This window comes from Ranitomeya imitator, chromosome 6, assembly GCF_032444005.1.
Source record: "Ranitomeya imitator isolate aRanImi1 chromosome 6, aRanImi1.pri, whole genome shotgun sequence".
NCBI classification, from domain to species: domain Eukaryota; kingdom Metazoa; phylum Chordata; class Amphibia; order Anura; family Dendrobatidae; genus Ranitomeya; species Ranitomeya imitator.
The window spans coordinates 361,594,161-361,620,201 of NC_091287.1; the positions used below are offsets into that span (position 1 = coordinate 361,594,161).

Sequence of the window (26,041 nt, forward strand, 5' to 3'; positions counted from 1 at the left end):
GCTGCCGATCACCATTTTGCTTTATTCTAGCAGAGCGAATTACAAAATTAATTCTGTAGAAAATTCGAGTAGAATTCAAAAATCCTCTTGAATAAAGTCACCCATCTCTTATATTGATGCTAAAATAATTATGACTTTTCTTAATAAGATGGGATTGATAATTTAAGATGAGCAGAGAAAAAGTGTAATGCAGAGACATGCTGCTCCCTACTGTCTAGAATGCAAAATATCACCCAGCTACCCATGTCAAAAATTGATACAGGATTGCCTATTTAGGTCTAAAAGATTTGAATTCTTTAAGGTTATATTAATTGCTCAAACATCCATTATTAAATAGCAATAGAATGCTTGTATATCATATGTAATAAAATGTACAGTAGAAAATACCATTACAATTTTAATCTTCAATTCTTTGATATTTTTCTGTCAACAGATCCAGATTTTAAAGAACTTGGTGTTCTTAAACCATTACCTGGTAAGTAGCCTTAAATATTAATCTTTATTGTTAACATCTATCTATCTTTCAATAGATTTTTATAATTTGTCTTTTATTATTTGAAAAATATAGTTTGTGAGTTTGAAATGGGAGGATCAGAAGGAATAGTAGAGTCAGTGCAAATCCATAAAGAAGGAAAAGCTTCTGCAAATGAAGCTGTTGATTGTAAATGGTATATTCGAGCACCACCACGGTCAAAGGTAAGTTGTATTTTTATTTTCTTGACAAGCTATACAATTTAGCTTGGGGAATATACTACTGCATTATCATTGCATTGTCTTATTGTAAACTTGCAAACAAGTTGAAGATTAGGATTTACTAAGTAGTTGGATTTGTTTGAATTTTGTTTAGTGAAACAATACAGTTTATTGTTAAATGATAATAACACATGAAAAAGTTGCAAAAATGTACAACATACGAATTGTTGCATACAAGGCAATCAAAAGATAGATTCAGGATATACAAATAATATGATGTAGAACAAACATGCGTTATACTGAGCCTCGCTTATTTGGTCTGGAGAATCACTTGTGCAACAACATACAGATTGTATTCAACAAGAATAGGTAGGAACCTGACAGTGGAAACATGCTGCACGAACCATGGGCTGCATGATTACAGCCAGAGAAAAACATACCGTGTATATACTCGAGTATAAGCCGACCCGAGTATAAGCCGACTCCCCTAATTTTGCCACAAAAAACTGGGAAAACTTAATGACTCGAGTATAAGCCTAGGGTGGAAAATGCAGCAGGTACCGGTAAATTTCGAAAATAAAAATAGATACCAATAAAAGTAAAATTAATTGAGACATCAGTAGGTTAAGTGTTTCTGAATATCCATATTGAATCAGGAGCCCCATATAATGCTCCATAAAGTTTGATGGGCCCCATAAGATACTCCATATTAAAATATGCCCCATATAATCCTGCATAAAGGGTAATAAGGGCCCCATAAGATGCTCCATAGAGATATTTGCCCTATATAGTGCTGCACAAGTGTTATGGCCCCATAAGAGGCTCCGTACAGTCACTTGCCCCATATAGTGCTGCACAAGTGTTACGGCCCCATAAGATGCTCCGTACAGTCACTTGCCCCTTATAGTGCTGCACAAGTGTTATGGCCCCATAAGATGCTCCGTACAGTCACTTGCCCCTTATAGTGCTGCACAAGTGTTATGGCCCCATAAGATGCTCCGTACAGCCACTTGCCCCATATAGTGCTGCACAAGTGTTATGGCCCCATAAGATGCTCCGTATAGTCACTTGCCCCTTATAGTGCTGCACAAGTGTTATGGCCCCATAAGATGCTCCGTACAGCCACTTGCCCCATATAGTGCTGCACAAGTGTTATGGCCCCATAAGAGGCTCCGTACAGCCACTTGCCCCATATAGTGCTGCACAAGTGTTACGGCCCCATAAGATGCTCCGTACAGTCACTTGCCCCTTATAGTGCTGCACAAGTGTTATGGCCCCATAAGATGCTCCGTACAGTCACTTGCCCCTTATAGTGCTGCACAAGTGTTATGGCCCCATAAGATGCTCCGTACAGCCACTTGCCCCATATAGTGCTGCACAAGTGTTATGGCCCCATAAGATGCTCCGTATAGTCACTTGCCCCTTATAGTGCTGCACAAGTGTTATGGCCCCATAAGATGCTCCGTAGAGCCACTTGCCCCTTATAGTGCTGCACAAGTGTTATGGCCCAATAAGAGGCTCCGTACAGTCACTTGCCCCATATAGTGCTGCACAAGTGTTATGGCCCCATAAGATGCTCCGTACAGTCACTTGCCCCTTATAGTGCTGCACAAGTGTTATGGCCCCATAAGATGCTCCGTATATAGTCACTTGCCCCTTATAGTGCTGCACAAGTGTTATGGCCCCATAAGATGCTCCGTACAGCCACTTGCCCCTTATAGTGCTGCACAAGTGTTATGGCCCAATAAGATGCTCCGCACAGTCACTTGCCCCTTATTGTGCTGCACAAGTGTTATGGCCCCATAAGATGCTCCGTACAGCCACTTGCCCCTTATAGTGCTGCACAAGTGTTATGGCCCCATAAGATGTTCCATACAGTCACTTGCCCCATATAGTGCTGCCCAAGTGTTATGGCCCCATAAGATGCTCCGTACAGCCACTTGCCCCATAAGCTTTTGCTGCGATAAAAAAAAAATCATATACTCACCTCTCTTCGCTCAGGACCCCCGGCACTTTCAATATTTACCTGCCCCTCGTGCGGCTCCGTCTTTGGCACTGATGTTCAGCAGAGGGCGTGCACTGACTACGTCACCGCGCCCTCTGACCTGAGTGTCACAGCCAGAGGACACTGAAGATGGAGCCGCACTGGAACGAGGAGAGGTAAATATCGTGCACTGCTGCGCTCCCCTCCCCGTATAATCACCTACTGCTGGCGCTGTGTCCCTACTTCTTCCACCGCTGTATCTTCTTCCTGTATTGAGCGGTCACAATTACCGCTCATTACAGTAATGAATATGCGGCTCCACCTCTATGGGAGGTGGAGCCGCATATTCATTTCTGTAATGAGCGGTACCATGTAACCGCTCAGTACAGGAAGAAGCTGCAGCGCTGGAAGAAGCAGGGACGTCCAGGGACCGCGCCGGGAGTAGGTAAGTATAATTACACAGCCCCCGCTCCCCCTCCCCTGCCGATCCCTGGGTATGACTTGAGTATAAGCCGAGAGGGGGACTTTCAGCCCCAAAAAATGGGCTGAAAATCTCAGCTTATACTCGAGTCTATACGGTACTTTAAAAGCATACATGACACGGCTTTCTGTTCCACCATTTAATCTACACTTCTAAACTGTCTTACAAAAACACCCTTAAAATATACAGTTGTGCTCAAAAGTTTACATTCCCCGGCCGAATTTTTGCTTTCTTGGCCTTTTTTTCAGAGAATATGAATGATAACACCAAACCTTTTTCTCCGCTCATGGTTAATGGTTGGGTGAATCCATTTATTGTCAAACTACTGTGTTTTCTCTTTTAAAATATTAATGACAACCTAAAACATCCAAATGACCCTGATCAATAGTTCACATACCCCATTTCTTACTACCGTGTATTGCCCCCTCTAAGATCAATGACAGCTTGGAGACTTTTGTGGTAGTTGTGGATGAGCTTCTTTATTTTCTCAGATGGTAAAGCTGCCCCCTCTTCTTGGCAAAAAGCCCCCAGTTCCTGTAAATTCCTGGGCTGTCTAACATGAACTGCGTGCTTGAGATCTCCCCAGAGTGACTCAATGATAATGAGGTCAGGAGACTGAGATGGCCCCTCCAGAACCTTCACTTTGCTCTGCTGTAGCCAATGACAGGTCGACTTGGCCTTGTGTTTTGGATCCTTGTCATGTTGTAATGCCCAAGTACGTCCCATGTGCAGCATCCAGGCTGATGATTGCAGATTTGCCTCCAGTATTTGCTGATAACATGCTACATTCATCTTTCCGACCCCAAAGAAGCGAATGCGAAATGCGCGTCCGGGCATGTTTCCAGTCTGAGCAGTCCACCATCAGGTACAGCATTTACACATCTATACTCTTTAACCTTTCCCTGGGTGCAATGCTTTGTCTTACAAATCTACACTAAACATTCAGTCCTCCTTGTATGCACATTTTATGTTCACACTGAACATGAATGTCTTCACAGATACTCGGATTACATTTTCACAATGCTCACAAGTTGTCTGCCACTTTGATATTTAACACTACTACAGTTATGAATTTTTCAAGATGGCATCTTTTTATTATTTTACTTGTAAGTAAATTAACTATTACCTTATGAACTTTTAGACTTACTGTTTATTTATATATTTATCCATTTTTTAGCACACGTGTAATAGCACCTTATCCCATTGTTTACCAGGGACATACAGTATTATTTGCTTAGTTGTCACTCTGCCATGTGAACCCTTTTTTTGAACTTTAGATAATATTTGTCTATTTTTAATCTATATTTATAACAATAAAAATGTATGATTTTATTGGGTTTCTGTACTTCCCTTTTCTTTGATTCTATGATATATTTTGGAATTTTTCCCCATTTTTAAGTAAGTGGTCATTCTTGGGATAATGTTTCTAGATCCTGCATTCTGATGCCCCCACAACCTTCTACATAATATGATGCCCCCCACAGCCCCCCACACATTTGATGCAGAATGTGTTGCCTCGACTGCCCCCACACAATATAATGCCCCCACAACCATTAAAAAATTATGTAGCAACAGCTTCCCCACACATATTATGACGTCCCCACACCATTTTATAACCTCACAGTACCCACACAATCTATCATGGCACCCACAGTCCCCCACACATAATATCATGGCCCCTTCAGCCACCCCATATGTAGTATGATTACCTCACATTTCCCCCTCCCCCTCAAGTAATGACAGTATAAAAAATAAAACTACTCACCTGGCCCCATTCCTCTGATGTACTGCTCTGCTCTGTGCAGCTTATGCACTGGGGTTTCGTGCAGCAAGTGTAATCTAGTTGCATTATGGCACCTGCTATTCTGAGACTTGGAAGCACAAGCTGAATGGCTCCATGTTTCACCATTATATTCAACTATGTCTGCATCTTGAAAATGCGGATGCCTTTAAAACTGAAATACTGGGTGGGGTGAGGAAAGGAGTGGTTCCATTGGGCAATGGACCCCATAATTAAATACCCTAACAATTCAAAGCTTGCATGTGCCTGTAGAAGAGCCAAATGCATGATTTTGAAGGTTTTGTTAGCATTACAAGGAGAGACCAAGAAGTTCTGAGGTGTTAAACTCTGGTATTTCAGATTTCTGGTGCTGATGACTACAATAAAGACCACATGATCAGAACAAAAATCATGAAGCATATAATGAAAATGTGGCCGAGAGTGGATCAATGTCACTCCCCCCACATTAGTGTCCAGACACACTGGACCAACAGGACGACTCCAAAAAATATAAAGACCAAAAAGACGGAGTATAAGCATCCAAAGAATCATAGTAATAATTAGAAAAGGTATTTTATTATATCACAATCAATTTACACCATAAAATACTCATATGGCACTTACAGAGAGGAAATATGGAGTAAACATGTAGGTATGCTGGGTTATGCAGGGGAAACAAGATACATCCAGAGCAAAAACACGTGGGAAGTGAAATAAATAGCAAAAAACTATCAGAACCGTCCCATGCTACAAATAGAGCCAGGGAACATACATAGGTATGTAGGTACAATACCCCATAGATACTCCTACACAGATAGTAAATCCCAGGTGCTTACTCATATCCAAATAGATGCTTCCCCCAGCTCACGCAGCAGCCCCCTGACGCGCGTTTCGCGGTCTAGCTTTCTCAAAAGACCATCTATGCTATTCATGTCTTTAAAACAACAGAACCACATGAAACAGTGAAATAAACCATGTGCATGTGTAAACAGTGCTATAAAGAAAAGCAGAAATCTTAGCAGTTGATTGCATTTAATAAAACCTTTTGCTAGCTAAGTGGCAGCAATTGTTTAGCATTTAAGGTGCATACCACACATATTCCTAGGTCTGTCTAATGCAGATCATCTTAGTTAAGTTTTCAGTGACATAATATTTTTCCTGCATTTTTATTTTTCAAAGAAAGACAATTTGACATATTCCCTGAAAACAGTTCTCTAGCAAGTATTCTGAAGCCTGTACTCATCAATAATGGAAGGAATGTGCAGTTTAATAAATGGTTTGCTTTGAATAGCAGATAATTGAAGTACTTACTGATTGAACTGTGAATGCTCAATCAATGTGTAATACTGCTCACGTAATGGACTTTCGTTACTTCCAGATATACTTGCGATTTTTGGACTATGAAATGCAAAACTCAAATGAATGTAAAAGGAATTTTGTGGCTGTGTATGATGGAAGTAGTTCAGTAGAAGATCTGAAAGCAAAATTCTGCAGCACGGTTGCTAATGATGTGATGCTGCGTACAGGACTTGGAGTCATCCGAATGTGGGCAGATGAAGGCAGCCGCACCAGCCGTTTCCAGATGCTCTTCACTTCTTTCCAAGAACGTAAGGCACATTGTGTCTCATATCGAACGAATTCACTATAATAGTTGTTTATCTCTCATTAAGTTGTTTTTTTTACTAAATGTCAGTTTTTACTTCTACAGCTAATAGCATCTAATCCCTTAGTGATCAGACCTTAAAGGGCCTTAAATGACAAGTCGTTCCCCATGGAATTTTTTAACTCTCCTCTTTTAAATAAATATTATATATTGTGAATATTCCCTCGTCTGTTAGATGTTAGTCCTTCACTCAGCCTCTAGCAGAGACTAGGCCACAGAAGCAAGGTCTTTTCAATTTGCACACGCAGACCCAGATGAGACAGCACGGTTATGTTATATAGGCCTTACCAAGGGACGGTTTTAGACAAAATGGGGCCCTTGGCAAAAGTTTAATGTGGGACCCCAAATACTAACATATTGCTTGATCACACAGAAGCATTTCCGTTGTATTTACATATGCTGAGGTTAGGCCCTAAAGCAAGCATGATCGACAATATTGTACTTGCTCGACACTTGTTTCCAGGCTTCTTTGCGCTGGCTGAGGAAGAATGATGGGCACAGAATGATCAATAGTAGATCAATTTGTCCCTATACAGTATCATCATATTAACAGCATATCTGTAGTTGTCACCGGGCGATATGCTGATGATAGCAATGATTTTTGTTCCGGAATAAACAAACCATTCACTGGTGAATAGCCAGCATTTTGCTTATTTTGCTATAATGCACATCATAGTCCTTTATATAGTATAATGCACATTCTATAATCCGCCATTTAGTATAATGCATACCCCATAGTCCTTGAGATAGTATAATACAATCCCCATAGTCCTCCATATAGTATAATGCACATCTATAGTCTTCCATATAGTATAATGTGCTCCCATAGTCCTCCATATTTGTATAATACACTCCTCATTGTCCTCCATATAGTATAATACAGTTATAAAGCATCTCATAGTCCTCCATATTATATAATGCACCCCCATAGTCTTCCATATAGTATATTTTCCAAAAATCGGGTCACTTGTGGTGGGTTGCCACTATTTAGGCAAATTGGGGGCTCTCCAAATGGGACATGGCATCTGGTAATTATTTCAAACAGTTTTGCATTCAAAAAGTCAAATGGCCCTCATTCCTTTCCGAGCCTTGCCATGTGCCTAAACAGTAGTGTTCCACCACATATGGTGTATCAGTATACTCCGGAGAAGTTGCACAATAGACTGCATAGTGACTTTTTTTCCTGTTAACCATGTGAAAATGGAAAACTTGGCGCTAAAACAACATTTTTGTAGGAAAAATATGATTTTTTTTCATTTTCTCGGCTCCATGTCATAAAATTCCGTGAAGCACCTGGGGGCCCAAGGTGCTCATCACACATCTAGATAAATTTCTTGAGGTGTCCAGTGACCAAAATTGGGTCACTTGTGGGATTTTTAACTGTTTAGGCAAATCACTGGCTGTGCAAACGCAACATGGCATCTGCTATTTATTACAGAGAATTTTGCTCTCCAAAATTTAATTGGAGCGCCTTTCCTTCTGAGCTCTGCTGTGTGGGCGCACGGACCCAGGGAGTCTTACATCCTACCAAGAGGTAATTTGGTCTTTCACATTCCATCATAATTTTGTTACTACGCGTTTTCTATTTGTTACATCTCTGATAACAGATTCACTTTTAGTCTGATGTTATGTATTGGTGGTCCTTTCTACTTTTGAAGTGCATCCATGTTACATATATATGTTTTATAATTTTTTTCCCCTATATGGGGAATGCATGGTTCTCCGTTGATTTTTTGAATGGTACATGGGTGTTTTGATCCCCGGCTCCGTACGCCCTTGGTATTAATACACGATTGTGCGGTGTTTTTGTACGCCATGCGGCCCCATGCCCCTACCTGTTTGTTATCATTTTATCAATAAAGATTATTTATACATTGTTGCTTATGAATTTTGGGTCGTCTTCTTGGGTCTTTTGACCCACTCCTCTTCTTTATTGTGTATTAGCGACTAGTTCGTATATTTAGTCCTTACTTTTATCAGCATCATCACATTTTCCATCCTCTGAGTTTCCCTTTTGGATTCTTTATTATGCTGACTTTAGCCATGTTTTTGCTAAATTATTGTGTGGCAAAACAGTAGTTTATCACAACATATATGGTATCAGCCTACTCAGGAGAAATTCACAACACCAGAGAACGAAGCAAAAGAATCCCAAATACCATGATCATAAAATCATACAAACTTTATTTAGATCAATAATCACAAATTGTCATGTAACATTACTGCAATAACAGGCATCTAGCCCAAACAGATAGAGTGTAGAGGAAACTAGTGGTATGCCTGGGGAATATGAGGGAGTATATAAAGTCCAGGGTACAACCATAATAAATCAACCTATAACATTATTAACTCATAGAGCCGTTACAAAGTATCAAAAAGATCTCTTTATCAGAGTCCATAGTATTATAAAATGCAAGGCGCCATCATATCAAACAAAATGGACACTAATATACCGTCAATAGGCTTACCCATAGATCAGGACGGCTCCCTCAGATACCGCAGGCAGCCCCCTGACGCGCGTTTCGCCGTCTGCTTTTGAAAAAGCAGACGGCGAAACGCGCGTCAGGGGGCTGCCTGCGGTATCTGAGGGAGCCGTCCTGATCTATGGGTAAGCCTATTGACGGTATATTAGTGTCCATTTTGTTTGATATGATGGCGCCTTGCATTTTATAATACTATGGACTCTGATAAAGAGATCTTTTTGATACTTTGTAACGGCTCTATGAGTTAATAATGTTATAGGTTGATTTATTATGGTTGTACCCTGGACTTTATATACTCCCTCATATTCCCCAGGCATACCACTAGTTTCCTCTACACTCTATCTGTTTGGGCTAGATGCCTGTTATTGCAGTAATGTTACATGACAATTTGTGATTATTGATCTAAATAAAGTTTGTATGATTTTATGATCATGGTATTTGGGATTCTTTTGCTTCGTTCTCTGGTGTTGTGTATGTTATGGAGCACCCTGAATTGTCCTGAGGATTTGGACTATAGTACTGGGGGAGATATACGAGTGTACTCCTGGCCACAAACATACTATAAGGTTTTTGAGTTTCTTGTGTACTCAGGAGAAATTGCCTAAGAAATTTTGTGGTTAATTTTATCTTGTTACCCTTGCAAAAAGGCACAATTTGGGACTAAATGAACATTTTTGTGGGAAAAATGAAGATGTTCATTTTTTCCTTCCACATTGCTTTAATTCATGTGAAGCACCTAATAAACTTCTTGCAACTGGTATTGAGCAGTTTGAGAGGTGAAGTATTTAGAGTAGAGTCACTTTTGGGTATTTTCTGTCATATAGGCCTCTCAAAGTCACTTCAAACATGTTCTTTTCCCTAAAAAAAATAGTTTTTTTTAAATTATGTTGGAAAAATTAGAAATTGCTGGTCAACTTTTAAACCTTCTATCTTCCTAAAAAAATATGTTTAAAGAATTGTGCTGATGTAAAGTAGACATTTGGTAATTGTTATTTAGTAACTACTTTGCGTGACATAACTCTCTGATTTAAGGGACTAAAAATTAATAGTTTGAACATTGTAAAAATGTCAACATTTTCACCAAATTTCTAATATTTTCTGAAATAAATACCAGTCATATTGAGCAAGTATGTAAGCAAGTATTGTGCAAGTAAGCACTCTCCTGAAGTACAATATGTCACAAAAAATCTTTCTCAGAATCACCTCATAAAGTGACACTGGTCATAATTTTAAAACTTGGTCTGGTCAGGAAGCTAAAAACAGGCTGGGCAGGGGAAGGGGTTAAAAGCGCATGTACGATAAAACACAAAAATTTGCTTGGTCAAGAAAGGGGTAGAAGGCCTGGTCATGAACTGGTTAAAAATCTGCAACTAGATGTTGATTAGCTGAACTTTTACTGCCACCTGATCAGCCTGTTCTTGAAGAAAACAAGTTTTTCTTCTTCTGCCCTAGCACAGTTCAGGATGATCAGTAAGACCATTTGTCTTCAAAATACTGTTTTTTTAACCCCTTAGTGACCGAGCCAAATTTTTGAAATCTGACCAGTGTCACTTTATGTGGTAATAACTCTGTAACGCTTCAACAAATCCCAGTGATTTTGAGATTGTTTTTTCGTGACACATTATACTTTATGATAATGGTAAATTTAGTTCAACATTTTTTGTGTTTATTTATAAAAAATATAAAAAATTTGAGAAAAATGTTAAAAAATTAGCAATTTTCTAAATTTGAATGATTATCCCTTTAATCCAGATAGTCATACAACAGCAAACCATTAATAAATAACATTTCCCACATGTCAGCTTTACATCAGCACCATTTGTAAAATGTTATTTTATTTTGTTAGCATTTTAGGAGGTTTAAAAATGTAGCAGCAATTTTTCATTTTTTCAAAGAAATTTACCACATTTATTTTTTTAGGGACTTATCCATGTTTGAAGTGACTGTAGGGGTCCCATATATTGGGAAACCCCCAAACGTGATACCATTTTAAAAACAGCACCCCTAAACATATTGAAAACTGCTGTTAGGTAGTTTATTAACCCTTCAGGTGCTTTACAGGAATTAATGCAAAGTGACATGACAGAAATGAAAATGTGTATTTTTACCACCTAAATGTTGCTAACTTCTAAACAGATTACTATAGCCGTCAGACTCTAAGGCCGCTATTTGGTCATGAATTGCCATCGCAAACATCAAGACCACAAAATCATGATCTAAGTGCACCAATTGGGATAAAGAAGAAGCCCCCACACTCTGTTAACCATTTATAATGAAGTAGTCACTATTGACAGCAGCATCTAAGGGGTTAAACAGATTTGGACGGTGCAAATACTGATCATGGCTGATACAGCAAGTTGTCAGCTATAGTGTACAACCGACAGATGCTGGATTGTCATCTGTATGGGGAGGCCATTCTCTTATATGTCAGGTCAGTTAAAAGGCGTATTGGCGGTCATTAAGGGGTTAATATACATATTTATTTTACTCAATTCTATTGAGCCATTAATTCTTCAGTGCTGTACAGGCATTATCAGCACTGTCCCCATTGGTGCTGCTCAGAATCTAGATTCCCTATCAGTATGATTTTGAAGTGTGGGAGGAAACCCGTGCAAACACGGTGAGAACATACAGTTACCTTGCTGAAGTTTTACTTTGTGTGATTTGAATCCAGGATCTCAGCAGAACAATGCCGACCACTGAGCCACTGTGCTGTCCCATGGTAAACTTTAGTTTCCATCGTGCCTTCCTAACATGTGTATTAGGAGGTAAGGTTAGCGTTAATGCCAAAATAATGAACAAATGAAGGTCAACAACATAACAAGTTGATGAGTTCTCATTAGTGATGAGCGAATATACTCGTTACTTGAGATTTCCAGAGCACGCTCGGGGGTCCTCCGAAGTATTTTTAGTGCTCAGAGATTTAGTTTTTCTTGCCGCAGCTGAATGATTTACATCTGTTAGCCAGCATAAGTACATGTGGGGGTCGCCTGGCTGCTAGGGAATACCCACATGTACTTATGCTGGCTAACAGAAGAAAATCAGCTGCCGCTAAGAAAGCTAATTCTCCGAGCACTAAAAAATACTCGGAGGACCCCCGAGCATGCTCGAGAAATCTCGAGTAACGAGTATATTCGTTCATCACTAGTTCTCATGTAACCCCTATTTTGGTCTAGAAGGGATTAGCTACTTTATCTTTACATTATTAATTGTATTGGGGACATGAATCTGTGTAGTTTACTAATATAGAAGTATTATAGGTTCTCTTGCAACTATCAGTGCAGTCTCATATCTCACATGTTCAGATTCAGATGTTCAAATGCAGCGCTAATAAGCGCACAATTAGAGCTTGTAATACTTACTATATTAGTAATTGTAACAAAATCATGTCCCCCCAGCACATATGATTGAATAAAATTAAAGTGGACTCTCCTTTAATGACCAAATATCTTTTAGTTTATTCATGGGATACATTCCTGAAGCCTTTTTTTTGTCATTGTAGGTATATGAGGTTTTGTTTTCTGCTTAATGAATTGTAATGAATTTAATTTATTTACTAAATTTTAACTGTGTAATAAAAAAGCATCTATGTAATTTTTTAGTTTTTACTTCTTACATTTTTCTCTTCTTAACTTGTGGGACAAATTATGTAGTCACTTTTTTCTTTGGGTCAGTATGTTTATGGTTGTATCAAATTTTAAACAATTTAACAAGGAGAATATATTAGATCTATAGACGGGTCTATATAGACTATTATAGGTATAAATTATAGTAGCAATGTAGTGATCCAACAGATCCGACTATAATAGGTGAAGGGGACAGTCAGAAAACCAAAAATTGCAGGGAGGGAGAGAAAGAAAAATACCGACCCAGTACAATGTGTAATATATAAACATAGGTAATTTTATTGAAAATAGCAGCAACAGGGCTGTCAGCACAATGACACTAAAAACACAATTTAAAAACAGACGCACACACAGAGTATATCGCAATGTGGGAAGGAGAACAACAAACCAACGTAGTGTACATATAGTCCTATCAAAAGTACATCCTCACTCAAACAACACAGTAGTAAATCTCATTATGAGAAGAGGGGAAAGTGAAGTGCCAGTGAACACCTCAATGTGTTAGACAATTAAATAATGGATCTTGATGTAAAATACTACAAGCATGGAGAGGTATTCATCTCATCGTGAGCCCATGTATGGTAAGTCACCTCGTTGTGTACGACATGTTGAAAAAAGTCTAATCGATAGTGTACTTACATACTATAAATATAGCTCCTTCATCCGAGTGGCATCCACCCTGATGCGCGTTTCGGCTTCCACCTTCGTCAGAATATTATGTGTTCAATATTTTGAAAGGCATAACAATACTATAATTTTCCTGGATGGTATATTGTACTTTTTGGTCGCGTTTAATTTTACTTTCATGGAGGCAAAATTCTAGATTTTGCTTAACCTGAAATCACCATGTTAGCTTTATTCTTCAGGTTGATCTGATCTGACAATTCCAAATTTACATTATTTTTGTAATTTTTACTATTTTTTACTACTTTTTTTGTTCACCTTATTCCTGTTTGGTTTTGTATTGTTTTTTTTTTTCAATACAAAACTGTGAAAATTTGCTTTTCTGTGATACCGGCTACTAGTTTCAATGGTGCCATTTTGATGTATTTTGTCATTATTTTTCAGATAATTAAACCGATAAACACTACAGCTCATTACACAAGAAAACAAGCCCTCATCGCCCTCATTTCTGTAAACAGAAAAGTGAAAAGGATATTGATCTATGTCTCAAAGTATGAAACGCATGATAACCAAAAACAAGTTGTTTAATAAAATTGTGCAAAATTAGTAAACCCTAAATAAAAACCTACATACTCTGGATATCATTGAAGTCATTTCTACTCACATAAATTATTATGGTGATACCCAAATTATATGGGTTTTTATTTAGGCTTTACTACTTTTGACCATATCTTTTTAAACAACTTGTTTTTGGTGGTAAACTTTTCATGCTTTAAGGGTACGTACACACGACCTGGAAGAGCAATTTTTTGGACACAGCTCACCTGCTCTGCTGCCAAAACGCTGCGTTCTAAATTAGAGGCATGGAAGGGATTTACAGAAATCCCATGCCCACTGTGCTTCTAACGCTACGTAAACTCACACACTACGAGTCTACGAGCCGCAGCATGTTAATTATCTGCAGCGGAGATATTAGTCTCTGCTGCATAGTTTCACCCATAGCCAGTCATATGATGGGGTAAATCCGCATGATTCACTGAACACATGCGGATTTAAATGCGTGATTTGAATGCAGTGTTTTGGACACAGCAAAAATACCTGCATCTAAAACACTGCTATTTCCTGATAGTGGGGACATAGCTTAAGGCTTAAATCAGTAATTTTTTCACTTTTCTGTTTATAGAGATACCTCCTTTAAGGAGATCAATGTGGTTCAATTTTGGGGTAAATAGGACTTTTAGATCTTTTTTTTATTTATTTTGTTATGCAGGAGGTGCATAGGCTGAAATTCTGGCAGTGATTTATCTTCTATGTTGTTTACCATGTATTTTTTTTAGATTTTTTTTTTTTTAGTTTTCAAAATTCCACAGTTTTTTATTGGGAGAACAAGATTTATTTCTTCTTAAACACTTAAAAATGCTATGTTTTAACAATTTTTTATCCGTCCTAGGAAACTTGAACACATAATTATATGATTGCTTAGGTATTACATTGCAATGCTTTGTATTATAGCTGCATTAGGGCTCATGCAAGCTGTCTGTGGAGTTAGGTCTGATCACAGTCCCCAATGAATGGACTGGCCATGTGTCTCCCGAGCATGATATTTGTACATTGTTGATAATTGCATCACCTGCACAGGCAATAATTCCATCACCTTTGCAATACTAAAGAAATCCTGAAAACATGACCTGTTGGTGGCTCTTGAGGACCGGAGTTGGGGAACACTGGGCTACATCATTCTAATTGTATTTGTATAGAGTGACGTGAGCCAACCAATGATGATGCCACTGCTGCAGTGAAACATGTTGGAGGGACTTGTGCTGTTCTAACAAATTGTCCTATCTTGCCAACAGAGTGGACATCTGAGGTGAGACCATCAGATAATCTTGGCTTTTGCCACTTTATACAAACACAATTAGAATGATTTAGGCAGTGTGGGGACAAAAATGTACAAATATATAAATGCCCTGCTTTTTAAATATCAATAAAAGTTGAGTTTTAGTGCTTGTTAGTGAGAGTTCTTTTGCTTGGATTATATATATATACTAGCTGAAGAGCTCGGCGTTGCCTGGGCATAGTAAATATCTGTGGTTAGTTATAGCACCTCACGTTTCTTATTTTCCCATCATGCCTCTCATTTTCTCCCTTACACCTCTCATTTTCTCCCTTACACACCTCATTTTCCCCCTCACTCCTCTCATTCCCCCCTAACACTTGTCATTTCGACCTCACATCTCATTTTCCAATCACTCCACTATTTTCCCTCACTCCTCTCATTTTGCACTCACACCTTTTCATTTTCACCTCACACCCCTCATTTCACCTCAGTATATACATGTTTGTCATCTCCCTTATATATAGTATACACCTGTATGTCTTCTCTTGTATATAGTATATACCTGTATGTCATCTCCCCTGTAAATAGTATATACCTGCTTGCTGTATGTCATCTCCTCCTGTATATTGTATATACCCATGTGTCATCTCCTCCTATATATATTATATACCTGTATGTCATCTCTTCTGTATATACTATATACCTGTATGTCATCTCCTGTATATAGTATATACCTGTATGTCATCTCCTCCTGTATATAGTATATACGTGTGTCATCTCCTCCTGTATATAGTATGTACCTGTAAGTCATCTCCTCCTGTATACAGTATATACCTGTGTATCATCTGCTCCTGTATATAGTATATACCTGTGTGTCATCTCCTCCTCTATATACCTATGTGTCATCTCCTCTTTTATATAGTATATACCTGTATGTCATCTCCTCCTGTATATAGTATATACATGTGTCATCTCCTCCTGTATATAGTATGTACCTGTATGTCATCTCCTCCTGTATATAGTATATACGTGTGTCATCTCCTCCTGTATATAGTATGTACCTGTAAGTCATCTCCTCCTGTATACAGTATATACCTGTGTATCATCTGCTCCTGTATATAGTATATACCTGTGTGTCATCTCCTCCTCTATATACCTATGTGTCATCTCCTCTTTTATATAGTATATACCTGTATGTCATCTCCTCCTGTATATAGTATATACATGTGTCATCTCCTCCTGTATATAGTATGTACCTGTATGTCATCTCCTCCTGTATATAGTATATACGTGTGTCATCTCCTCCTGTATATAGTATGTACCTGTAAGTCATCTCCTCCTGTATATAGTATATACCTGTGTATCATCTGCTCCTGTATATAGTATATACCTGTGTGTCATCTCCTCCAGTATATAGTATATACCTGTTTACCAACTCCTCCTGTATATAGTATATACCTGTGTGTCATCTCCACTGTATATACCTATGTGTCATCTCCCCTGTATATAGTATATACCAGGTTGTCATCTCCTCCTGTATATAGTAGATACCTGTATGTCATCTCCTCCTGTATATAGTATATACCTGTGTGTCATGTCCTCCTGTATATAGTATATACCTGTATGTCATCTCCTCCTGTATATAGTATATACCTGTGTGTCATCTCCCCTGTATATAGTATATATGTGTGTGTGTGTCATCTCCTCCTGTATATAGTATACACCTGTGTGTCATTTCCTCCTGTATATAGTATATACTTGTGTGTCATCTCCTCTTGTATATAGTAAATACCTGTATGTCATCTCCTCCTGTATATAGTATATACGTGTGTCATCTCCTCCTGTATATAGTATATACCTGCAAGTCATCTCCTCCTGTATATAGTATATACCTGTGTGTCATCTGCTCCTGTATATAGTATATACCTGTGTGTCATCTCTCCTGTTTATAGTATATACCTGTGTGTCATCTCCTCCTGTATATAGTATATACCTGTGTGTCATCTCTCCTGTTTATAGTATATACCTGTGTGTCATCTCCTCCTGTATATAGTATATATCTGTGTGTCATCTCCTCCTGTATTAGACCGCATTCACACGTTATTTGGTCAGTATTTTTACCTCAGTATTTGTAAGCTAAATTGGCAGCCTGATAAATCCCCAGCCAACAGGAAGCCCTCCCCCTGGCAGTATATATTAGCTCACACATATACATAATAGACAGGTCATGTGACTGACACTGCCGTATTTCCTATATGGTACATTTGTTGCTCTTGTAGTTTGTCTGCTTATTAATCAGATTTTTATTTTTGAAGGATAATACCAGACTTGTGTGTGTTTTAGGGCAAGTTTCATGTGTCAAGTTGTGTGTGTTGAGTTGCATGTGGCGACATGCATGTAGCGACTTTTGTGAGATGAGTTTTGTGTGGTGACATGCGTGTAGCAACTTTTTGTGTGTCGAGTTGCACGTGACAGGGTAGTGTAGCAAGTTGTGTGCAGCAAGTTTTGCGCATGGCGAGTTTTGCGCGTGGCGAGTTTTATGTGTGGTGCGTTTTGAGTATGTGCAAGTTTTGTGTGAGGCAACTTTTGCATGTGTTGCAACTTTTGTGCATGTGGCAATTTTTCCGCGTGTGCAAGTTTTGCACGTGTGGCGAGTTTTGCGTGAGCCTAGTTTTGCATGTGGCGAGTTTTGCGCGTGGCGAGTTTTGAGCGGCGACTTTTGTGTTTCAACTTTTATGTAGCGAGGTTGGTGTATGTGTTCAAGCACGTGGTAGTTTGTGGTGCCTTTTGTGTGTGTGTTCATATCCCCGTGTGTGGTGAGCATCCCATGTCGGGGCCTCACCTTAGCATCTGTACGGTATGTACTCTTTGGCGCCATTGCTCTCACTCTTTAAGTCCCCCTTGTTCACATCTGGCAGCTGTCAATTTGCCTCGAACACTTTTCCTTTCACTTTTTCCCCATTATGCAGATAGGGGCAAAATTGTTTGGTGAATTGGAAAGCGCGGGGTTAAAATTTCACCTCAAAACATAGCCTATGACGCTCTCAGGGTCCAGACGTGTGACTGTGCAAAATTTTGTGGCTGTAGCTGCGACGCCTCCAACACTTTTCCTTTCACTTTTTCCCCATTATGTAGATAGGGGCAAAATTGTTTGGTGAATTGGAACGCGCGGGGTTAAAATTTCGCCTCACCACATAGCCTATGACGCTCTCGGGGTCCAGACGTGTGACTGTGCAAAATTTTGTGGCTGTAGCTGCGACGGTGCAGATGCCAATCCTGGACATACATACATACATACACACATACACACACACACATTCAGCTTTATATATTAGATATATATATATATATATATACATATATATATATATATATACATACACCCCTCCCAAGTCCTTAATGATGTTCCCCTTTTAGAAAGTTCTAATACCATTATAGTGACTTGCAACTCTTAAGGTCCTTCCTGTGGTAGGATCTAATAAGCATTGGTATATGATATTCCATATGTTATATAGCCATAGTAGCCCATTGGTTCCCTGCATTTCTGCTGCAAGGCAAGGTGAAGATAGTCTGCAAATGAATCATTCTCCCACTGTTAAAGAGGTTGTTCATTACTAGGACAACCCCATCTCAATCTAAATGTTTGGCCCTGATAAAATAAAAAAAAGCTTATGCTCACCTCTCATACCAGTGCTGTTCCAGTGATGTCGGTACTCGTGGTGCCGGGGCTCTCGTGCGGTTACATAACATGTGAACCTGGCACCCAATCATCGCTAGCATCACTGTCTCTGCCTTCGTGCGATTTGAACATGAAGAGGAACTCAGAGATCAGCTGCAGCCCTGGCTTCCTCTTCATGTTCAGTTCAACAGAAGGTGGGGACAGTGAAGCCAGCGCTGATAGGGGCGCTGTGCACCACATGTCATGCAACCGCACGAGAGCCCTGGGACCACGAGTGCCAACAGTGCTGAAACGGCTTCGACATGGGAGGTATTAGCTTTTTATTTAATCAAGGCCAAACATTTAGATTGTGAAGGGGTTATCCTACTAGTGGACAACCTCTTTAAGCTCCTCATGTAGTGTTTGTTAAAGTAGATTTCTTTAATTTTTAAAGATATGGATATTTTCTTGTTTATTTGCATTGTTTCTTTGCATTTACTAACTGGCCACCAGAAAGTGTAGTCACATTTGTTGTTATGTCTGAAAGAATTACTCAGTAAATTGTCACTTTGTTATTGAATAAACAGTCTGACAATATGACAGTTGATCTATAATTGCTGGAAAACTAATTTAAAAGTTAAAGTTAATACGGCTGCACTTCAGGTTGTCATTTGAGTAATTATTGCTACTGCAACAAAGCAAAAAATGCAAAAAAAAATTCCAAAGTGTTTGCAAGTAATTAAAACACATTTATAAAACCTTTGTTATCACTTTCAGGGAAAAATTGTCTACTTAACATTCAAAATGGTGCGCGTTAATACATACATTAATACATACTACACCCATAAAGCTATGGATATATTAGGAGGGTCAGACTGGCCCACTGGAAATCCAATGTGCCATGATCTCTTCTTCACTAACTGAGCTGGCGATGCCATCTGAATGGTATCTGTAGAGGACAGCAAACAGTATATAAGGAGCTGTTGGTCTCATCATACTAGTAATATAGGAGAGCTGTAGGGGCCAGCATACTGTGCATAGTGGACTGTAAACCATACTATTTAATGGGAACTGTGAAAACATTATACTGTATATATTGAGCCTGTGATGATTGTCCTACTGTATATCTGGAGCAGTCAGAACATCACTGTGGGGATACCATACTGTGTATAGGGAGCTGCAAAGGCAATCATAATATATACAAGGAGTTGTGGGGGTCATCATACAGTGTATAGGGTGCTGATGTGAAATCCTACTTTCTCTAAGGAAATGTGGACTCCATCATAATTTACATATAGGGGAGCTGTGCAGACTATCGTACTGTAGAAAGAGAATCTATAGGAGTCTTCGTACTTTAAATAGGAGTGCTGCAGGGGACATTGTGCTGTATATAGAGAGCTAAGAGGGCCATCATATTTTTATAGGGTGTTGTGTGAGACATCATACTGTTCATAGGGAGCTGTGGGGGTCATCATACTGTATAGGAAGCTGTGACGGCTATCATATTTTATATTGGGTACTGTGGGGCATCACTATGTATACAGGGAACTGTGGGGATATCATAATGTATATATGGGAGCTGTGTGGACATCATAATGTGTATAAAGGTCTATGGGGGCTATTATACTGTATATAGGAAGTTGTGAAGGCCATCATATTGTGCATAGGGAGATGTGAGGGCTATTCTACTGCATTGAAAGGGCATGTGAGGATATTTTACTGTTTGCAAAAGGGATGTCATCATACTGTGTATGGAGAACTACGGAGGCCAACAGACTGTATAGAGGGAAGTGGGCCATTATGCGTGAATTAAGCACTTTAAGGGATCATCATACTGTGTTGCTGATACATCAATCTTTGCAGGGGGTCACCATACAGTACTTGAATGGGGGAATTCACTGTATAGGATATCATACTGTATGTGGGGTGAGGGAATTTGGGGGGGCATGATATTGGTATATTAGTAGATGAAAACACTATGGGGTGTCTGGCAAATTAGGTTGATAACTTTTCCATCAGATAGGAGCTTTAACATTAGAATTCAGAGAAGCAGGAAGATTAGCTGGTCAGCAGGTGATCACAAGTATGCAAATTGCATATGAACAATTACATGATGACTGATCAAACTGGCAAGCAGAGTTGAATCCTAAAATTGTGTATCTTATGGCAATTTAGTAGCATACAGTGCCTGATGAAAGTAAAGGTACCGTCACATTTAGCGACGCTGCAGCGATCTAGACAACGATGCCGATCGCTGCAGTGTCGCTGTGTGGTCGCTGGAGAGCTGTCACACAGACAGCTCTCCAGAGACCAACGATGCCGAGGTCCTCGGGTAACCAGGGTAACCCGATGTTTACCCTGGTTACCATTGTAAATGTAAACAAACACTACATACTTACATTCCGGTGTCTGTCGCGTCCCCCGGCGTTCTGCTTCCCTGCACTGTGTCAGCGCCGGCCGTAAAGCACAGCGGCGCTGACACAGTGCAGGGAAGCAGAACGCCGGGGAACGCGACAGACACCGGAATGTAAGTATGTAGTGTTTGTTTTTTTACATTTACACTGGTAACCAGGGTAAATATCGAGTTACTAAGCGCGGCCCTGCGCTTAGTAACCCGATGTTTACCCTGGTTACCAGTGAAGACATCGCTGAATCGGCGTCACACACGCTGATTCAGCGATGTCTGCGGGAGATCCAGCGCCGAAATAAAGTTCTGGCATTTCTGCTCCGACCAACGATGTCACAGCAGGATCCAGATCGCTGCTGCCTGTCAAACACAACAATATCGCTATCCAGGACGCTGCAACGTCACGGATCGCTAGCGATATCGTTGTAAAGGTACCGTCACACTAGACGATATCGCTAGCGATCCGTGACGTTGCAGCGTCCTCGCTAGCGATATCATCCAGTGTGACAGGCAGCAGCGATCAGTCCCCTGCTGTGCTGTCGCTGGTCGGGGAAGAAAGTCCAGAACTTTATTTCGTCGCTGGACTCCCCGTAGACATCGCTGAATCGGCGTGTGTGACACCGATTCAGCGATGTCTTCGCTGGTAACCAGGGTAAACATCGGGTAACTAAGCGCAGGGCCGCGCTTAGTAACCCGATGTTTACCCTGGTTACCGGGGACATCGGGATCGTTGGTCGCTGGAGAGCTGTCTGTGTGACAGCTCTCCAGCGACCAAACAGCGACGCTGCAGTGATCCGGATCGTTGTCGGTATCGCTGCAGCGTCGCTTAGTGTGACGGTACCTTTAAGTTGTTCAGTTGTTCAGTGTGAAGGTACCTTTAGCCCGGATACAAAAACCCCTTCTTGAAAATGCACTGGTTTAGTAAAGATGTAAGATAAGCCCTCAGAATAAAGTTCTCTGGTGAGCACAATGTTCCTCAGTCTGACATTGTAGTTGAGCTGCATCCAGTGCGTACTGTAACTACGTCCAATATTCTAACAATGTAATTGTTCATCAAGGAAACATCTGTTTTTTCCAACATTAATGTTTGCACTGTGTCACAAATACAAAGGTAGACTTATTTATAGCTCAGGTTAAAATCATGTTGAACCAAAATGTTCCATTATTTATGTTCTCATATCTATTCTGCTTTTTATACTTTATTAAATTTACTTTTGATTTATTTTGTGTTTGTTCTATAAAAGATTTTTCTACCATCCACATATTGACATTTAAAATAATTTAATATGTTTTGGCTTGTTTCAGTGTATCTAGTATTTAATAACATGGCAATTTAAAATGTGGCTCCTGTTTAGATGTATTATGATCTTTTAGAAGCTGAAGTTAATGAGGTCATTTGTTTGGGCTCCTTGGTGCCTAAAACTCATAAATACTCATAAATAATGCTTGTTTATCCAAACAGTGGTTTCTGAGAAGAATTCATAGGGAGCAAAGCTCTGAGTTTTACCAGACCAAAGTAATATATTGAACAAACTCTAAAGCCATTATTACAATGTATTTCCAAATTATGAAATGACATATGTAAATATGTCCCATCGATAGTGGTAATAATAATCTTAGGGATGAAACTTCGGGTCTCACATATGTTACACAAAGACATCAAGATAAAATCGAAGTGCAGACTTTAAAAAACAAAAATTCCATTAGCTATTTAAGAATTACTGTAATTTTTATATAGTCCATTCATTTTCAGAGTCACAAAATTAAAGGGAACCTGTCACCCCGTTTTTTGAGATTGAGCTATAAATACAGTTAAATAGGGCCTGCGCTGTGTGTTCCTATAGTGTATGTAGTGTACCCCGATTCCCCATGTATGCTGAGAAATAACTTACCAAAGTCGCCGTTTTCGCCTGTCAATCAGGCTGGTCAGGTCGGGAGGGCGTGGTGACATCGCTGGTTCTTCCTCAGCTTTACGTTGGTGGCGTAGTGGCGTAGTGGTGAACAAGCAGTGCGCGATCTGCGCTGTAATCCCTTGCATCAGTGGGGGCGGCCATCTTCCTGGGGCCGCGCGTGCGCAGATCGAGTGCTCTGCTGCACGGGGCTTCAGGAAAATGGCCGCGGGATGCCGCGCGTGCGCATTAGAGATCGCGGCGGCCATTTTCCCAAAGCCGAGATGCAAACACACAGCGCAGGCCCTATTTAACCCCTTAGTGACCGAGCCAAATTTTTGAAATCTGACCAGTGTCACTTTATGTGGTAATAACTCTGCAACACTTCAACAAATCCCAGTGATTTTGAGATTGTTTTTTCGTGACACATTATACTTTATGATAATGGTAAATTTAGTTCAACATTTTTTGTGTTTATTTATAAAAAATATAAAAAATTTGAGAAAAATGTTAAAAAATTAGCAATTTTCTAAATTTGAATGATTATCCCTTTAATCCAGATAGTCATACAACAGCAAACCATTAATAAATAACATTTCCCACATGTCGGCTTTACATCAGCACCATTTGTAAAATGTTATTTTATTTTGTTAGCATTTTAGGAGGTTTAAAAATGTAGCAGCAATTTTTCATTTTTTCAAAGAAATTTACCACATTTATTTTTTTAGGGACTTATCCATGTTTAAAGTGACTTTAGGGGTCCCATATATTGGGAAACCCCCAAACGTGATACCATTTTAAAAACAGCACCCCTAAACATATTGAAAACTGCTGTCAGGTAGTTTATTAACCCTTCAGGTGCTTTACAGGAATTAATGCAAAATGGCATGACAGAAATGAAAATGTGTATTTTTACCACCTAAATGTTGCTAACTTCTAAACAGATTACTATAGCCGGCAGACTCTAAGGCCGCTATTTGGTCATGAATTGCCATGGCAAACATCAGGACCACAAAATCATGATCTGAGGGCACCAATTGGGATAAAGAAGAAGCCCCCACACTCTGTTAACCATTTATAATGATGTAGTCACTATTGACAGCAGCATCTAAGGGGTTAAACAGATTTAGAAGGCGCAGATACTGATCGTGGCTGGTACAGCAAGTTGTCAGCTATAGTGTACAACCAACAGATGCTGCATTGTCATCTGTATGGGGAGGCTATTCTCTTATATCTCAGGTCAGTTAAAAGACGTCAGGTTCCCTTTAATTAGATTACAATTAACTGAGCAGGCCCTTTATGATCAGGAGTGGGTTTTATGTAATTATTTTATGACAAATTAGGAAAATAAAAGGTCTCAAATTGATTCCAAGTGATGAATTTACATTTGGCAGCTATTCATGGAAACTCTCAATAAGCAGTCCAAAGAAGTGAAGGTGACCATCAGTAGGCTGAGAAAAAGAACGACTTATTATAACAAAGTAATAGAGGACATTAATGAATGAACAGATCAACAATGTTGTACATTCTTAACCCCTTCATGACCAGGGGATTTTTCGTTTTTCCGTGTTCGTTTTTCGCTCCCCTCCTTCCCAGAGCCATAACTTTTTTATTTTTCCGTCAATTTGGCCATGTGAGGGCTTATTTTTTGCGGGACGAGTTGTACTTTTGAACGACATCATTGGTTTTAGCATGTCGTGTACTAGAAAACGGGAAAAAAATTCCAAGTGCGGTGAAATTGCAAAAAAAGTGCAATCCCACATTGGTTTTTTGTTTGGCTTTTTTGCTAGGTTCACTAAATGCTAAAAATGACCTGCCATTATGATTCTCCAGGTCATTACGAGTTCATAGACACCAAACATGACTAGGTTATTTTTTATCTAAGTGGTGAAAAAAAATTCCAAACTTTGCTAAAAAAAAAAAAAATAAAAATTGCGCCATTTTCCGATACTCGTAGCGTCTCCATTTTTCGTGATCTGGGGTCGGTTGAGGGCTTATTTTTTGCGTGCCGAGATGACGTTTTTAATTATAGCATTTCGGTGCAGATACGTTCTTTTGATCGCCCGTTATTGCATTTTAATGCAATGTCGCGGCGACCAAAAAAACGTAATTCTGGCGTTTCGAGTTTTTTTCCCGCTACGCTGTTTAGCGATCAGGTTAATACTTTTTTTTATTTGATAGATCGGGCAATTCTGAGCGCGGCGATACCAAATATGCGTAGATTTGATATTTTTTTATTGATTTATTTTGATTGGGGCGAAAGGGGGGTGATTTAAACTTTTATGTTTTTTTTAATTTTTTTCACATTTTTTTAAACTTTTTTTTTTAACTTTTGCCATGCTTCAATAGCCTCCATGGGAGGCTAGAAGCAGGCACAGCACGATCGGCTCTGCTACATAGCAGCGATCTGCTGATCGCTGCTATGTAGCAGAATTGCACGTGTGCTGTGAGCGCCGACCACAGGGTGGCGCTCACAGCGACGGGCAATCAGTAACCATAGAGGTCTCAAGGACCTCTATGGCTACAATGGAGACGCATCGCCGACCCCCGGACATGTGACGGGGGTCGGCGATGACGTCATTTCCGGCCGCCCGGCCGGAAGCGGTAGTTAAATGCCGCTGTCTGCGTTTGACAGCGGCATTTAACTAGTTAATAGGTGCGGGCAGATCGCGATTCTGCCCGCGCCTATTACGGGCACATGTCAGCTGTTCAAAACAGCTGACATGTCCCGGCTTTGGTGCGGGCTCACCGCGGAGCCCTGCATCAAAGCAGGGGAGCCGGCATCGGACGGTATAGTACGTCCGATGCCGGTAAGGGGTTAAAAAGAAAAAAATGCAGTGACAAAATTATTGACACCAAAAGACCTGGAAAAACTTGGTGACAAACAAAAGAGGAATTCTTTTCTGGTAAACAAAA

The 26,041-nt window shown here is 39.7% G+C and overlaps 1 protein-coding gene across 3 annotated transcripts in view; it reads left to right on the forward strand.

Annotated features, from left to right (window-relative positions):
* NETO1 (neuropilin and tolloid like 1) overlaps positions 1–26,041 on the forward strand; it is a 317,272-nt gene that overhangs the window by 232,786 nt on the left and 58,445 nt on the right. For all 3 annotated transcript variants that reach the window (XM_069730976.1, XM_069730978.1, XM_069730977.1), the window contains 3 exons: positions 434–475; positions 569–696; positions 6,317–6,545. In XM_069730976.1, coding sequence (XP_069587077.1) covers positions 434–475; positions 569–696; positions 6,317–6,545 — 399 coding nt within the window. The remainder of the gene's footprint in view (positions 1–433; positions 476–568; positions 697–6,316; positions 6,546–26,041) is intronic.